Consider the following 18,172-nt stretch of genomic DNA (forward strand, 5'->3'; position numbering starts at 1 on the left):
AATAAAATTTTAAAATATGCGATAAAAGTATCTCATGAGATTAAAAAATATATCTTACTGTTCCACTAAACTGACTATATAGAGGAAAATGTAAGGCTTTGTCTGTTCATGTACAGACAATTACCCAGACAAACAAAAGATCAGCTATCACAGTAATACAGATGATGCACAACTTTACATTTCACTGTCTGCTGATAGCAAGAGCACTTTAGATTCATTTTCATTGGCAGAAATGGAATATAATATTCATAAGTATGTTTTAATTTGTGTTTAATTACCTGAAAATAAGAATAATCGTTACCTTAGAATGAGCCCTTATATCTAAATAGGGAGTGGGCTCTCTTCCATGTTTCACTGCCATGTTTCACATGTTTACAGTAGCCCAATTAGACACCATATGATGGGTCTAGAGAGGGCCTTTTGCATTTTTTTACATGTTTCGTGGCCACTATAGATTCTCCTATATGCTTGTAAGGGATGGGTGTTCAATTTGTTGCCCGCTACAACCTCACCACCTCAATCCAAATTAGTGGCCACTTTTATCCAGATTTTGGACGACTTTTCGACGTCACCAGATGTCGTTAAAAGACACTGAAGAGAAAACTGTCGAAAGTCCTTAATGGGGCTAGCTCTATCCAGCCATACATGAAAAATGCTGCTTTTTTCCATGTCTTCATCAGCTAGTGAGGATACTGACTTCTTCCCTGTCTTTTAACAATATAAAGTTCATACAGAAGACTCCATTTACAAGATTCAGTTAGAAACTGAATCACTTGGAAACTGACAAAAGCTATGGAGCTACCGTTAGCTTCACTAGCAGGCTGTGACAAATGGCTTTTAGGAAATCTAAAAAAAATCTGTTGCTTTCTATCCTAGTCAGAGTGAAAAAACACTGCATTTGTCACCAGCACTGCACCTACACGTCTTCTTTTAAGACTAAACTCAGGATGATGTTGTCTGGTTTAAGCTTTTAATTAGTTTGTAAATAATGCAATCTTGTCTTCGGTTTTCAAGCTTGATCTTACCCACATAAATGTGTCATCCAGCTTCAAAATGCAGGGCGATTTTTTCTCCAACGACAGCTGGCTTTTTCTGGAAACACTTGAAGCGTCATCTCTAAATGTAATGTCATTCATCAGCTGTTTGGTGACACAAGGCGGAGGAAACTAGCAATTTAAGCTCCTCTCAGACTGAGGGTGACTACATTTTTCGGCCTATCGGAGGCTTCGGAGCAGGACCGCACAAACAAACAACAGTACAAAGTTTAACATTGTGAACATGTGTGAACATTTTTAGGTACAACATCATTTCTTTAGGCAAACTCGACTGCGATGAATTTACTTTGCGGCTTCAGGGTGTTTTTGTTTAAATGTGGATATTTTGCAGGCCCGCCATTTAACCCCAGCTATGAAATCTCTACACGACTGGATTCAGTTTCCAAACAAAGACAAAACAAAGCTAAATTAATTTGACTCTGGTTGTGCGAGTACATACTGTGCAATAGAAAGTCTGAGAAACAAAGAAACTTCTTCATGTGTAAACTGCCTCGTACAGTAGCACACGAGCACTGGAGGAGAGCTGACGAAAAGCAAGGAACTAGCTGAAACATATGATTCACTTCACCCAGGCTGACAGCCAGCCGCGCACGATTCAAAAATAAACACAAGACTCTACAGCAGGTTCCCAGAATGTGTTTATTTTGAGGGGGGCGACTTTTGAAATACCACAGCACTTCAGTTTGATTTATAAGAAGCTGGAGCAGGATCTAAATCACTCTCCTGAGGCTTGTTGGAGGCAGAGATGCCTGTCCGCTACATGTGAGGATGCAGATGGTGGCGCTACAGCACACTGGAAGACTATTGCACCGAGCAGATGATCAAGGAGGAGGACGAAACCCTTTGAAATTAACCGTTTTGCAATATTATTTAGCTTATATTTCAGCAAAAAGAAAGAGTACAAATTAAGCTTCCTATCTGACTAGAAATCCATCATCTCTAAAAAGAAATGCTTGTATTAAACCTGGAGGCATGGCAAAGTAATAAATCAATCAAATGTACCTAAACTAATAGAAAAGCTGTGAAACATCCACAACATTAAGATTTGCTCACAGGTCTGAACAAAATTGACAATTAAAGGTCAGTTTTGTACACGTTTCTATGTCATGGATATGTGCTCACTATGGTGAAGTAGAGGGTAAGGGTATGATGGGAAAAAAAGAGCAGCATGGCCCTTTAACTCCTGGAGGGAAAGAAAAGGGAAGTCAGTTAGGAGAGGAGATACTGCAAATGAGACACACCTGTGAAGAGAGGGGGGAGGGAGAAACTGACAAAAGCAGCATGGAGGGGAGCAGAGAGGTGGTAAAGGTAAGGTCATTTATTTTTAAAGTGTCATGCACCAAAACTAGCATATCAAACGAGAGAAATGATATAATGAGAGGAAAAGAACATAAACAATAAACCTCCATACAGTACATGTCAATCAATGTCAGGTCGAATATGAACACAATCCTGCTCATTAGACAGCTATAAAACAAAATTTAGGCAACACGTCAAACATAAAGTGCCTTCATATGTTGTTGGTGATCATTTAACACAGACTGAGCAGGTGCTGAAGTCTACAGTCACCAGACATAGAAAACAAATTAGGATATTATGCAAACATTTTGAGGAAAATAGTGATATAATAGACGATAGAAGAAAATTAGCATTACATTTTTTACCTAATTTTCAATTCAAACAGTTATAACAGAAGCACCATCGTGTGCAGTAACTACTTCTGTTGAGCCAGAAGTGCTTCTCACTCCCTGATCTGTAAATAATGTAGTATGTTTTTACAGCCACTAGATGGCGATGCATTCATGCTGCATCACTGAAAATTTCCACTGGCTTCACCTGCTTTCACCTGACTAACAATAATACCTCACAGATATAGATTTGAGGAAGTATACCATTTATTTATTAAATGAATTTATCAATATATTTTATCATCCAGAACTTACTGCTTAAAATAGTTATAATCATTGAGGATTAAGTCACAAACCCCCAAAAAGGCTCATTTAAATCATGGTCCTCCACATATAACAAACTGCAGGACAATAACAACATGGGACAAATACATACATGTACATGCAATTGTATACAATACTTAAAAAGGCAATGAAGTTTTAAATATGTGCTCTGATGCAATGAGTTTTAGGCTTAAAGGAAGCCATCAAACCTTCAAAGTCTTAAAGCAAAAACAAAAATTACTTCAACTGTCTCTTATAAAAAAAAAAAAAGAAGCTGTGTGTCTTTAATCAATGAAAAGTAATTTATATAAATACACAGGCAGTTGTTCCTAAAAGGAAAATGATAAATGCTGTGTATATGTTATTATATGTTTTATACAACGTGTGTTTGGTTGTATTGTTGTAGGACTTCCAGCACAGCAGCCCTGCAATTAAAGGACAGGTTCACCGTTTTTATTTAACAGTCAGGTACCTAAATGAACATTGAAACAGATTTTTCTTGCTGTAATCATTCCTCCTGTTCATACTGACCGTTAGAAGATAACGCACTCACAATCTTCTGTTTATCTGAAGCTAATATGAAGCTTCAGTTGTCCAAATGAGTCAAATCAAGTTAGATATCTTGCAACATTACAGTCTTTTTAGTGCTAACAATCATACAGATCTCAACAGCTTAAGCGTCACGTTGTCCTTTTATTTTGTGTGTGTTTTTGTGAGTGTGTGTGTGTGTGTATCCAGAGGAGGCATGGGTGTGTTTGGGTGTGTTGGGAGGACATTAAGGGACTAAACCAGGTCAGAGTCACTGTGTGATCTGATCTTCTACAGGGAATATTGCTCACCAGAGGAATCAAGAATTATATGTTTTTTACAATACAGTAACGGGGGATTACATACAGTACAACAGCAAAAGAGGGCTGGGAGACAGTTGAGTCTTATCAAATGTGCAGAAAGATGTGTGCATGTCTGCTTCTGTGTGAATATAAGCCTGTTCAGGCAGACCTACGCCCTGCATTTCTCAGGGGTCTTTACTTTCTTTTCATTATTTCACTCCATTGTTGCAGCTTCCTCCCATTTCTCCCCATCCCGCCGGGCCGTGCTCAGGTGAAGCCGGCTTCTCACGTCGCACATCGTGAATGCATTGTGCTCACACTCAATGGGATCAGTGTGGAGACAGCGGAGACCCTGTTTCCAGCCAGCCGCACCGGTTCAGGCTCCAGGTTTCACCAATCAGGTCAGACGATGACCTGAGGAGGTTGATGTCACTGTATGGAGACATGAGGCCAAATATAGCTCTAACAATCAATTAGTGCACTGAATAACAATGGTGAGAATAATGCACTCTGATTTTATAGCATGTTAACATGGTGGTTACTCAAACCAGTGCTTTTATTCCTTTATATTTTACTCTAATATTTTGTTTAAATAGGTTTCTATTCTATTTTAGTATCTCTATATAGAACACTTCCTATCAAATCCTCAGTTTCTACAGTTATGTTGATATTTACGTAATTTAATGTCTAATATTTAGTAGTTTAATGTCTCGCTGTAGCATGAAACCCTAAACAACTAAGTGTAGACTAGATTTTAAATAATGTGTTCATCTTTTTGGTCCCTCTGTGCAACTCACCAACTCGGGATCCAGCAAAAAGATCCCATCACACTTCCTCCTCCTAAGTATTCAGCAAAAGTTGCGACACTTGTAGAAACTGTTTGCACAATATGTCAGTTTTGTTTTGTTTTTTTACCTCTGGTTGGTTACTGCTTACGTTTTGTACAATTTGAGGTTATTCACTCGACTTGAGCTGCTTAAATTTCTATAAAAACTCGGGAAAAGTGGAGTCCTAAAACTTCTGACTGGTAGTGTTTATTAGATCAAATGTAGAAACAAGAAATCCACTGAAAAAAATACATCAGTACACCTATATTTAGACATATATTTAGAAAAACTGTTAAACTGTAAACTTGAATCTGCATTTGGGTTAAGATTTAAAGGCAAGCAGATTTTTGTTTTCAGTGTTACAGGAAATAAATGAAGTGTCTTAACTTACAGCTGTTGCATGTAAACCTGCCATTCTGCTGACAATAAACTACATTTTAATCATTTTGCTTACTTCATATTCGAGTTAATTTTATTTATTTAGCACTTCAAAAAGTAAAGAGGTGTCTCACAAAGACAGACACATATGTATACACGGTAAAGCATAAAGACATATGTGTGCTTAACAGATGATGTGAAAATAAATAAAAGATTAGAACAGAAACAAGTTAAACACAATTTCAAACCCAAGAAATCAAATACAATTTTTTTAAAAACCAGGATAAAAACAATTAAAAGCCAGAGATTAAAAGTGCGCCATAAACTGCATCTTGAAGGCATCAACAGACTCTGCCGGTCTGAAGGCCGCTAGAGAAAAAGCCCTGAACGGGACACAGCCAAGATGCCACAGTGGGAGGATCTGAGGGGTGCTGTGAGAAGTTCTGAGTTACATGTCGGGGCGAGAACACGGAAAGAGTTATTGACAATTTATAGAAAGTTAAAAGGATTTTGAAGTTTATCCTGAAATGAACGGGGAGCCAGTGTAAGGATATGAGAATAGGGATGATGTGGTCTCAGTTCTTAGACCGTGTTAATAACCGGGCAGCGGTATTTTGGATCAGCTGTGAACAGTAAATGGTAGCCTGATAGATGCCTACTGTATGTCGAGGGAGTCACAACAGTCCGGCCTGGATGATATTAGTGCATGGGTCAGAAAGTGACAGGAAATTATCTAATTTTGGAGGTATTTCTGAATTGGACGAAGCTTGACCTGCCTGTTGAAATTTAGTTCACTATCAAATATAATATCCAGGTTTTTGATGTAGGGGGAAATGTGATTGAGATTCTGGGTTTTAAGTCAGGGCCAAAGAGTAGGATCTCTGTCTTGTCCTCATTTAACTGAAGGAAATTATGAGCTAACCAGTCTTTTGTGTGCACTACAGCTTTTTTTATTTTTTTTTTATGGCATGGTGTCACGTTGCATCCTCCTCTTTGTTGCAGACGGATTGGACACACCAGGAGCAGCAGTGGTAGCTCCTCCCCTACAAAGAGAGTCGATTCTCTGCAGCCAAACTCACCTGTGAAATCTGGTCCAGCAACAACTCGCACCATCAGGGTCGAAACCTGACCAAGCAGCACCAGAGAAAAAACAACTGAAGAGCTGAGCTTCATGTAAGTGTCAAAATGTTTGTGTTTTGTGCTTCTTCCTCACCAATTTTCTCTTAATATCACTGAATTAGCCATAAAGTAAACAGCTATGATGTTTAGTACTTGACACTATTTTAACTATCATCAGTCTAAGTTTTAGTAGATTTTCTGGAGTTTTCCTGTTTGAGACTTTTCAATCTTTCTCAGCAGATGGACAGTTGTTATCTGTTTGTATTTATTTTACTTACAGGTAAATCCGGTCAAGTCAGTTTTACTTATATACCCCCCAAAACTACAAATCACAAACCTGCCTCAAAGGGCTTTACAATTTTTACACCATCCTCAATATTTAGATCCTCAATTTAGAGAAGGAAACCCACCACCAACCACAAAAAAATAACTTTAAAGGGGGAAAAAGAAGAGACATCAGGAAGTGTAACAGAGGTGGGGTTACTCTTCCAGTACTGACAGACTAACTAATATTCATCTAAATCTTCTGCAGTGGACACCATGGCCTCCACTCTCTCTGTGCGCAGCTACTCGGTACGCCAGCCCTCCTTCTCCAGCATGTCAGTGAGGGACAGTGGACGCAGCATCCGCTCCAAACCTCCCGTCGCCTCCATGTCCTCTGTCAGCAACCTGCCCCTGTCCCGCTCCCTGTCGGTGGGCAACGGCCTCAACATGGTGGGCTCCAGCCTCTCCTTCAACGGCCTCACAATGGGCGCCAGCGACAAGGAGACCATGCAGTGCCTGAATGACCGGCTGGCCAACTACCTGGACAAGGTGCGCACGCTGGAGAGGTCCAACACTGAGCTGGAGGTGAAGATCAAGCAGCTTATGCTGGAGAGGGCTCCGAAAGGGCATGACATCGAGGCCATGATGGCTCAGGCACACGCCATCGGACAGGAGGTCAGTGTCCAGCAGATGTGGATATACAAGATATCAAAAATGTAACTCATGTAACTATGATGGAAAACTAACTGTCTTCATAGTGGAAATTAACCTTTTAAAGTTACCGCTTTGAATCTCTGAAGGCAGCAAAACGACATTTGGGAATGTGACTCTACAAATGAAGTAAAACTTGCAGTAGTCTCAGTAGTTAATTACGTTATTAAGGTACTTCGTTGAGGCTTGTGATGAGTGAAGCACAAAGCTCCTGCAGCCAGATTGATTTAGGTGTTTTGTACTGTGGTGCATTTACAGTATATGATCCAGGACATTATAATAAAAAAGCCCTTGACATCTCTAATCCTACATGCCACATCCTAATTATCTTCCCCCATCTTTCTGCAATTATGTCCCCTGCTCAGATGAGAAAGAAGACGCTGGAGAACGCCCGCATCATGCTGGAGATTGATAATGCCAAGCTGGCGGCTGATGACTTCAGGGTCAAGTGAGTGTCACACAGAGGTTGCTTTCTTTTACTTGCCTGTGAGTGTTCACATGGGAGCGCCAGACTGAGAAGCAATGTGAATAAATGACCTTTTTGTCAGGTTGCGAAATGAGAGCCCCATTCCCACGGTGCTCAGGCACCCGCAGGAGCCGAACTACCGCGCCATCAGTTAGCGCAGGGTGTCATACTTTGTTCAGGTCAGAGAGACGTCGTCCAAAGTTTGGCAACGTGAAGCTGGAGGACAGATTATAAAGTCAGGATACACCTACAGTTTTCATTTTTCACAATGTGTCGCTGGTATGTTCTGTGGCCTGATGTCGAGCAGTGATACATCAATAGACAGTTATTAATGGTATTAGCAGCAAAGTGCATGTTTACCTTACATGGATATCTTTGCATGAGAGCGGGAAGCACTTTTCAAATGTGGGCATACATTCTGGGATTTTATAAGTGGTTTCCTGCACTTGTTTGTGTTGTACTACAAACTGAAGTCTGCGCTTCACATGTGTTATCACTTAATTCAAAGATAAAGAGCAAGATTTTTTTTTTTTTTTTTAAATCCTTTGACACTTTGTTTCAAAGGTTTTGAAGGTATTTCCAATATCCTCAAAAACTTGTTTGAACATTTGGATCAAAGATATTCATTCAGCTGCACAATGACCTGTTAGTCCAATAACAGATGTCAGCAGGAAGTGACATACAGCATATCTTTTATTGATTTGTGTGATGCAAGAAAAACTGTATTGAAAATATTGTATAAAAAAACCAAACATTAATTCACATAAATAAAGGGTATCAGCTTTTTATGGCGCATTAAGCCTGTCTTAAAACAAAAGTCAGGAACCCAAATGAACATGATGGACAAAATCCGCAGTTCTAATTTAAAAGTTGATATGAGGCTAATGAATGAAGCTTCAGCCGTCCAAATGAGTCAAATCAAGGAGATATCTTTCAACGTTAGTCTTTTTAGTGTCAAAGTCCCTCTTTTTGTTACTATACTTCCACCACAGCTCAACAGGGAAACACAAAGAGGGAATTTGATGCTAAAAAGACTGTAAATGTGGCAGATATCTACTTGATATGACTAACTCAGACTGCTGAGGCCTCATATAAACTTGAGACAAACTCTTAAATGCAGTTTTGCACAAACGGAAGGGATGATTACAGCGAGGAAACCCTTTTTCACTGTTCATATTGACACCTGAATGTTGTTTTAAGATGGACTTTAAAACTGAACTTATCCTCCTAATAATTTTGGAAACAGTTTAAAAATATTTTATTGATTTATTTTAGAGGATGCTGATTAAACGAACCTCCTGTTTTTTGAAAGATCTCCAGGGTTTTAACTTCCAGAGAAACAGATCCACAGCTCTGTGACTCAAATGTGATGATATTACACGAGACATGAACTGCAGCTAGTGTTACACATGTCTGCTGATGACCTCCTTTTCTACAGTTTTAATCCCTCTTTGTGTTTTTTGTCTGCAGATGGGAGGCAGAGGCCACCTTGTGCCAGTCGGTAGAGAGAGACTGCCACGCTCTGAAGAGGGCAAAGTCTGACCACGACCAGATCATCGCCACCCTCCGTGGAGACCTGGACAGCCTAAAGGAAGAGCTCTACTTCCTGAAGAAGAATCACGATGAGGTGAGATCTCTGCCGTGGTGAAGGTCAAGTCAAACATGATCAATGAGTGTTTACTTATCATCCTAATCACTTCACAAGTTGTCGAGAATATTCTTATTTTATGTCTTTGAAGCACACTCTGTTCTTGCTTCAAATTTCTCCACCTCAACATGATTTATCATCCAAAAACCAAAGAGTTGTAACACAGTCCAGAGCTTGTTTTTACTATCAGCAACACAGCTGAAAACAGGTCGAAGCAAACCTGTGCTGTGGCAGTTTGTGTTTGCTCAGTCAGTCAGGCCTGAAGGTTTCAGTATCTGAAACGTGATAATGTTAAGTGTATGCCAACTCCCTCTCCCTTTGTAGCCACAGTGCTTCCAGATGGAAAGATAACACCAATGCACACAACACAGGATAATCTGAGCCAATCCAACCTCAGATATTATGTGTTTGGACAGTCAGGTGTGGTGTCCAGGGTGTGGACCATGACTCTGCTCCCTGCAGACAGTTTTTATTTTTAATCTGAATAATCATCTTGTATAAACTGAGGGACCAAAAGAAACTTTACTGCACGATATTGAGGTCTTGCAGCTGCATCACAAACTTTTTTTTACCATTGATTAAAGAGACACACTGGGGGGAAAAATTGTTTCCAAATGTAGGTTACTGAGTTTTTAATAGTGGTGGAATTGAAAAAGTACATGCGCTCAAGTACTTTACTTTTGATGCTACTTTATATTGTCCTTTCTACACCTTCCAACCTTTTTGTCTTTTGACGTCTTACAAAAAGCAGTGTGTAGTCGGGGTCACATTTCAGATGTCTATGAGTTGTTAACAGCTCCACCAAAAAGTGATTTTTTTCCCTTTTAAACTTCTCACATGGTTTCATTTCAATAAATGTTTAAATGATCCAATATTTCACCAGAAATCAAAGATTAGAAAAAAATATACAAAAACTGAAAACAGATTTGTGTATGAGAACTTTGTTTTTTCTTCTTTCCTCTCCCATTAATCATCTCACCACCCCTCACATTTATCTGCTGACCCTTTGGAGGGGCCCCACCCCTAGGTTTGGAACCACTGGACTAAACTATCTAATTGTATGTAAAGCAGTGTAAACTAGCTCCACCTCCAGCAGCTACAACAGTAACATGCTGCTCTAACACTGATGCTTCAGTATTAATAATCTAATGAAGTCAAATATAATGATATATCAGTCAGAGGGAGCAAACCACTACTTTTACTGTAATACTTTAACTACATCAAGCTGATATTTGTGTACCTTTACTTAAGTAGGATTTTTCATGCAGGACTTTTACTTGTAATGAAGTATTTTCACACTGCTGTATCTGTATTTTTACTTAAGTAAAGGATCTGAAAACTTCTAGTAAATGGTGCTAAAACCTTCAACATGGTCTCCTATCCAAACCACTCTGTGATGGTTGGGGCTTTCAGGATGTGAGGTGAAAACTAAGATTTTACAGCATTTAACAGTGTTTGATCTTTCTTCTCTTTCATCTGGTTCAGGAGATGAGCTCTTTTAAGGGGCGTCTGGCCAATGAGCAGGTGAACGTGGAGGTGGATGCAGCTCAGGGTCCTGATCTGGGGGCCATCATGGCTGAGCTGAGGGTCCAGTATGAAGGCATCGCTCGTAAGAACAAAGAAGAGGCTGAGGCCTGGTACCTGAGGAAGGTCAGTCACCCCTTTAGTCTGTAACAAGGGTCTTTCTACATTTTCAGCGTATCTGCAGGTCTTGAAAATTCTTAGAAACACTGAAATCATTTTCCAAAAAAAAAAAAAAAGGACAGGTTTTAATGAAGTCTTTAATTTAATTTAAGGAGGTGTTGAATGTTTTTTTTCTTCTCTGCCGTAGACAGTAAAACTAGTTCCAACTTTTTTTGGTATGTTTTCGATCTTTCGGGAGACATTATACATCTATAAACTACAAGTGAAACTGATGAGACTGTGGATTGTGCTGCAGAAAGCTGATTAATCCTTTTTTGTAGACGTTCAGCACCATCAAACCTGTACAAACACTGTGAGCTACAATAGCGAGGAAGCTCAATTATTATATTATAAGTGTCAGTATTCGCAACGAAATTATTTATTTAAAATGAATTTTAAATAAATACTTATTTTGTGATTGATTAATCCAACCATTAACAGTCCAGGTCACATTAATTAATTACAGCTGGAAAGCACTGACAAAAAGGTCATATAAAGATCCATGAATTCATTTATTAAACCTTATTGTGTTGGTTTTCATTGTTTGACCAGCATGACCATGAAAAGGGCATTAGATTGTTATTGCATGTGGCAATAAATCAATCCAATGAAAACTGCAGAAACCCTGATTTTGTTCTTGAATTTTTTGTGGTATTAGAGACTACAGATGGTATTAATTTTGACTGTTTGTGTGCAGCTTGAGTCGGTGCAGTCGGAGGTGAAGGAGAGCAACGAGGCGCTGCGTTGTGCCCAAAGTGAGCTCAGCGAGAGACGACGTTTCCTGCAGGCTCTCGAGGTCGAGCTCGACAGTCTTCGCAAGCAGGTACATGTATTTATACAGTTAGATGAAAAGATCAATACCCCTCTCAGATGTGAAAGTGGTATCAATGAATCAATGTTCTTGTCTCATTAATCACAAGAAAGTGACTAAGACTATTTCCTTAAATGTCGAACTATATCTTTAACCTTGTAGTCAAATAGTTACCATAGTGATTGAGTGACCTCCTGCCATGAGGTCAGGCAAAGAGTTTCCACCTGTGGAGATGAATGAATGAAAGTTTTATGTTGACTTTCCTGTACTTTCTTTAGAGCTCAACCCTTCATTCACCTCTCCTCTTCTGTATAATGCAAACATTTCTATAAGTGATGGTCGGACAGCTGCTGTCTCCATGTCAACAGTGAGCTACCGGTAGCACAATGTACACGGCTGTTTCATACTGCTCCAATAATCAATCAGTGTGACAGGACACAGAGTCAGACGGGCCAACGTTTTGTGTGCGTCTCCGCTACATGTGAACACAGATCAAACCAGTGTATAGATGTTGTTCAATGGAGGCAAATATAGCTCATGACTGTTTGCTCAGTGTGATAGTACAGATATTATGGTGGTGACAGTTCCTGTTATCTCTGGTTGAGTGGTGAATGTATAGGGCTTTACAGGTAAACATTCAGAGCAGTGTTGGCTGGGAAAAAATGTACATCAAAGGATTGTCTGAACTTTTGTGGGCCTAAAAGAGCAAATTATATGTATTGAATATTATCTGTGAGTTTGAGTTAGGACAAGAGCTTTAAGCTTTTATCTACATCGGTTTTTATCTTCACATTCCTGCTGTTAGGCTGCCTAGACAATTAGAAGGTGCACTTTCTACCATTTACAACTGCTCTTAAGTATTTATTATATTGACAGTGTGTCTTAGTGATAAAACCAGCAGAGAATCATCACTCCTGAATTTCCCATCTGTTTGTTTTTGGTGCTCCGGCTCACAAACCCCTTCCAGTTAAACTCGTTTCCACTTGTAGCTAGCAGCCGTTTTCAGTGAAAACACTAAACAGCGGATATACAAAATTAGCAAACATATCCACAAAGGAGCCAGATATTTCCCTTAGGAGTTGGTGGATAAATAGCTGTCAGAGTGAAGAGCTAGATATTCTGCCAAATTTTGCATACATTTTTACCAAATTTCCAGAAAATCGGCAAAAGACAGTTCAAATGAACGCGCGTTTCCACTGCTGATTTGCAAATATTTCGAGTAGGATCGTCAAGATAAAAGTTTGTTATAGGCTTCATGTACAGTTACGTCAGGATTTCAGTAAAACGTTGTACAGTTTGTTTCTGCTGCCCCCCCCCCCCCCCCCCCCGTGTGGCCAAAACCTTTTAATGCAGGTTTAACCTTACATAGTCTTTAGGGCTGGTTTTTATTATATTGACATCACTGCTTCACTACACTTGGGTTTGTGCTGTATGAAACTGTATCACAACCAGTTATGTTGTCACTGAACATTACCTGTATCTGTTCAGGTGGGTGTACTGGAGGGAAATCTGGGGGAAACTGGACATAAATACTCTGTGGAGATGGACCGCCTTCAGGCTTCGCTGACCCAGCTGGAAGACGAGCTGTCTCAGCTGCGTTTGGACATGCAACGCAACAAGACCGACTATGAACAGCTGCTGCGCATCAAGCAGAACCTGGAGATGGAGATCGCCACCTACAGGAGGCTGCTGGAAGGAGAGGAAATGTAAGTGAGAGTGGGGACACCAATACAGTGATATAACTTTACCTTTTATAGGAGAATAAAAAAGACATTCACAATCATTATTTTATGGTCCAGGAGAACAATTTATAGAACATTTTTAACTCAAGTCTGGCTAAAAGAAATGTGTATATTGTGTTTTTACATCTCTCAAATGTAAAAAATGGGTCAAATTTGACACTGAAAGGTATTTTAGGGTAACATGATTCTAAATTTCAAATTTCAAACTATTAACCAGAAAAACTTTTGAATATGTAGTATTTTAAAGCTGCTTGAATTTTTGTTAAATACACATTGTAATCCCAAAATGGATTTAAGACAAGTATAAAGCTGCATCTAATAATGACTTGCATTATTGATTAATCCATTGATTACATCCTTTATTAATCAATTAGTTGTTTGGTCAATAAAATGTCAGAAAATGGTAAAAAGAATACAGATCACTGTTTCCCAAAGTCCAAGAAAACAAACACAAAGTCTTGTTTTGTTCCCAGCAACAGTCAACGATCCAAAGATTTTGTAGAAAACTAAATAAATTAGAAAATATTCATTTGTGCATTATTATTATATCAATATGAGAGGCTGAAAGCAGAGAATTTTGGCATTTTCCTCTTAAAAAATTACCATAAATGATTAAACGATTATCCAAACAAATGGTGATTTATTTTCTTGTTGCAGCTCTAGGTAAGTATTAGTTTATACTCCACAGTTGTACATGTTTGTGGCATTAATACTCCAACATAAAGTGTCTTGTATTAGATATGAAGTGAACAAGGCCTCTTCTTCTCTTGGTGATTTCTTGGATTAAGGTGTCATATTCTTTCTGTTCTGCAGGGTGAAAGAAACACCTCCACCTCCTAAAAGTAAGTTTGCATCATTTTATTTACTGAATTTAGATCCTCTGTTTAAAGTCTTCACCATACATTTTTTCCACATAGAACAGATAGAAACTGTTGCAGGATATCACTTCTATAAAATCACCTGTTAGAAGATCAACATTGACTTGTGTTTGCTGCGTAGGCTTACAGTAGACCACAGACATCGGCTGCTGTAGTTAGGAGTGTCCCAGCCTTTAAAGTTTTGCAGATTCCTCTATTCGCCCACATGAAATTCTGGTCTTGGGTGTGTGATCATTCGATACCTGCAGGATCTGATGAGAGGCAGAAAAAAAGGTTAAAAAAACAGCACCAAAGTGACGATGATTCACCCAATGAACGCTGGACTCACTGACATTTAATCTCCCCTATTTTTCATCGCTTTTGTGTGTTGTGACAGAGGTTTGGTACGTGCTGCGTGCAGTTTGCTGACATCAGGTTACATCTGTCTGTGCTGATGTAATCCATCCTTAAAGCACAAAAGCAAACTAACTAACTGACCCTGGTTTAATTCTGTGCTACAGAAGACCCTGATGTGCGTACCAGGAAGATTGTAAAAGTCGTCACCCAGACGATGGTTAACGGCAAGGTGGTGGATGAGTCCAGCGAGGTGGAGCAGATTGAGGAACGTAAAAAGTGAGCCCGGAGTGTCTGCAGAGTCGTCGATCCTGAAACCCAAAGCTTCCTGTTTTTATGTGTTTGTCTTTTTGTTTCTGTGTTTTAATGCCTCAAGCTTGCCAAAAATGTACTGAACTGGAATTCAATTTCAACCTTTTCAGTAACATCGTAGGTTTTTTTTCCCCTAATCCTCCTCTGACATGCTTAAATAGTCTGTTTCATAATGAACCTGCTGGGATTTAATGAGAGGTATCACTCACAAGAATAATAGCCTTATTTTGATTGTATTTGAAAATCATAACATACGGTTCACTTACTAGCCTTCTCCACAGCTTTCAACCCCATCTCACTAATCTCCTCAGGCAGCAACGTTTGTCATCAAAAAAAGGAAATGTTTGGAAAATGCACGTAAGCGGGCCTGAAATTAAGATTTTTATTTTTTATTTTTATTTTTGGTCATACTGTTGTTTTCAAGGTCAATAATGATTATTTCAATTTAAAAGAATAGTTCAAGTATTTTGGGAAATACTCTTTATTTGCTTTTTTGTTGAGAGTTAGATGAGATAATTCTTACAATACATATAAAACTCTTCAATATAAAGCTACAGCCAACAGCTGGTTAGTTTTCCTACCAGGGAGTTTAAAGCTCACTAATTAACACGTTACATCTGGTTTGTTTAATCTGCACAAACACTAAAGTGCAGTCAAGTCTTTTGCTAAATTAAACTAACATGTTGGCATTTAACTCCACAAGGAAAGCAAAGAGATTTTGGGGAAGGTTGCAGTAAAATTGTATTTGGACTTTGTTTTCATTGTATAAAAAGTCTTCAGTTTGCACATGATAGTTTCACTGTATAAAATAAAATGAATAATGGGAGTGCTGTGATGTAGTTTTATTGTAGAAAGAAAGAAACTGTACAGTAACAATAAAATGCAGTGTTAAAAAATATAGTAAGTGATCCTTTTGTCATTTTAGAGATTTGAGCTCAAACAGAAACTTTGACTGATACTCAGTGAACGTAACAGGAGGGAGAAACGAGGAAATATGCGATTTCTGCACCGAGAGGGCAGAAACTACTAAACCTACACAGCAGTGTCGGGTAACAGGCTATTGTGTGTCAGTCTTAGGTTTCGATGTCTTTCTCTGTATGTTTTTGTGCACATGTACATGTAGCTCCGAGGAATTTAAAGTGGTGTTGTGACAAAATGTCTAAATGCTGAAAACACATTTCGGATGTCGACACTGTGTGAAATCTGTCGGCCTATCGGGGCACAGAACCAAATCCTGCAGTGAATAAAAGCTATTGTGTTGTTATTCTGGGTCACTGTGATGAGGCTCAGATGTCACAAATACACAAATACAATAAGCTCACAGTTAAACAACACAAAGTGAAAAATCATATCAAAGGTTTGTTTCCACCTGAGATTTATGAAGGTCAATCATTTTTTGATAATTTTTTATCATGAAACTCAAGTCCTCAGAAATCTGATAAAGCGCTCCATTTAAAGCCTGCAGAGAGCTGTTTATGCTGTCCATTAAGGATCCAACCGCTGAGTTTTACACTTGATCACTGAAGCGTTTTGTTTGTGTGAGAAGTTTCACAGAGAAGTGTTTGTTTTAAGGAGACATAAATAACACTGGAAAAAACTAAAAAGTTGAAATAAACCCTCAAAATTTGAAGGTAACAAACTTCTGAAGTTTGAGTTTGGGCTTTGAATTTATCCAACTAAAAACATACTTCTAACTTTACTTCAGTAAAAGTAGTGGTTTGGTTCCTCTGACTGATATATTATTATATATGACATCATTAGATTATTAATACTGAAGCATCAGTGTTAGAGCAGCATGTTACTGTTGTAGCTGCTGGAGGTGGAGCTAGTTTACACTACTTTATATACAGTTAGCTAGTTTAGTCCAGTGGTTCCCAACCTAGGGGTGGGGCCCCTCCAAAGGGTCACCAGATAAATGTGAGGGGTCATGAGATGATTAATGGGAGAGGAAAGAAGAAAAAACTAAGTTCTGATACACAAATCTGTTTTCAGTTTTTGGACTTTTTCTCTAATCTTTGATTTTTGCTGAAATATTGGATCATTTGAATATTTATTGAAATGAAACCATGTGAGAAGCTTAGAGGGAAAATCGCTATTTGGTGGAGCTGTCAACAACTCATAGACATCTGAAATGTGACCCTGACTACACACTGCTTTTTGTAACACGATGATTAAATCAACTCTGTATTCTTTTACAATTAAGTTTAATATTATGCTGATTACTTAAAAAAATTACTTCCCTCAGTATCAGAGTCAGTGCCACATTTTAAAAAGACTGTAACCTGTTCAGGATGGCATTTTAACAATGTAACAGTCAAAATGGTTTTCATTGTGGTATTTCATGTATTGTATTCTATGTGCAGCTGCCTGGTAACTCTTGTTTTGTAAGGTGCTACAGACACAAACTTTAGTCAGCCTTCGTACATGGAAAGAGCGAGAAAATTCACCTTTCATTAGGGCTTAGAGGTCCCACGATGCAGTCTCATGTCAGTGTGAATATATTTACAGGCTGCACTTGGACGTGAAAAGCTTAACTATGATGCAGTGAAAAAACACATTCCCAGACTGAGATGTCATCGATGATAACATGTTTAAGCTTTAAATGGCTGCAGCATCGTGAAGAGCCTGAACTGAACAGCAACTAATATTGTTTTTGTCACCTGTCTGAGAAACTAGTAAACCTCACATCCACACATGGAAGTTTCTCACTGACTTTTAAGAGTTTATTAACTTCAACTCTGAGGTCATACATGGGCTTTACAAGCACATGGAGGTCACAGAAGCTGTTTTGTGAAACACAGAAAGGAGGACTTTATCACACTGTCCTCAACTTTCAGAAACCGGACAGCTCAGCTTCCTCTTGTTTCTTTCTCTGAAGATCATCTTTGAGATATAACCTTCAGAAGGCGATCGAGTTACTGAAACTTTGTGTTACTGGTTTGATATCATCATATAATCCCATGTTTTAGGTGTTTTATTAGCTAGGACAGGGGCGGACTGCCTGCAGGGCGTCTGCACAGACCTACTCACATATGATAGTGTGGTGAATAGTGCCTCCCTGTGGTAAAAAGCAGCATTTCTCTAAACATTTGCTCACTGTTATGCCTTATATAAACAATTAAGATATGATAAAATAAGATAAACTTTATTGTCCCGAAGGAAA

The 18,172-nt window shown here is 38.8% G+C and overlaps 1 protein-coding gene across 1 annotated transcript; it reads left to right on the top strand.

Annotated features, from left to right (window-relative positions):
- The first annotated feature begins 6,701 nt into the window (after window positions 1-6,701).
- On the top strand, window positions 6,702-14,980 carry krt1-c5 (keratin, type 1, gene c5). Its single transcript, XM_062417587.1, has 8 exons — window positions 6,702-7,100; window positions 7,502-7,584; window positions 9,073-9,229; window positions 10,736-10,900; window positions 11,631-11,756; window positions 13,233-13,450; window positions 14,300-14,328; window positions 14,865-14,980. Exons 1-8 carry the CDS (start codon window positions 6,702-6,704, stop codon window positions 14,978-14,980), a joined length of 1,293 nt encoding a protein of 430 aa, XP_062273571.1.
- The last annotated feature ends 3,192 nt before the right edge of the window (window positions 14,981-18,172 follow it).

This window comes from Scomber scombrus, chromosome 4, assembly GCF_963691925.1.
Source record: "Scomber scombrus chromosome 4, fScoSco1.1, whole genome shotgun sequence".
NCBI lineage: Eukaryota > Metazoa > Chordata > Actinopteri > Scombriformes > Scombridae > Scomber > Scomber scombrus.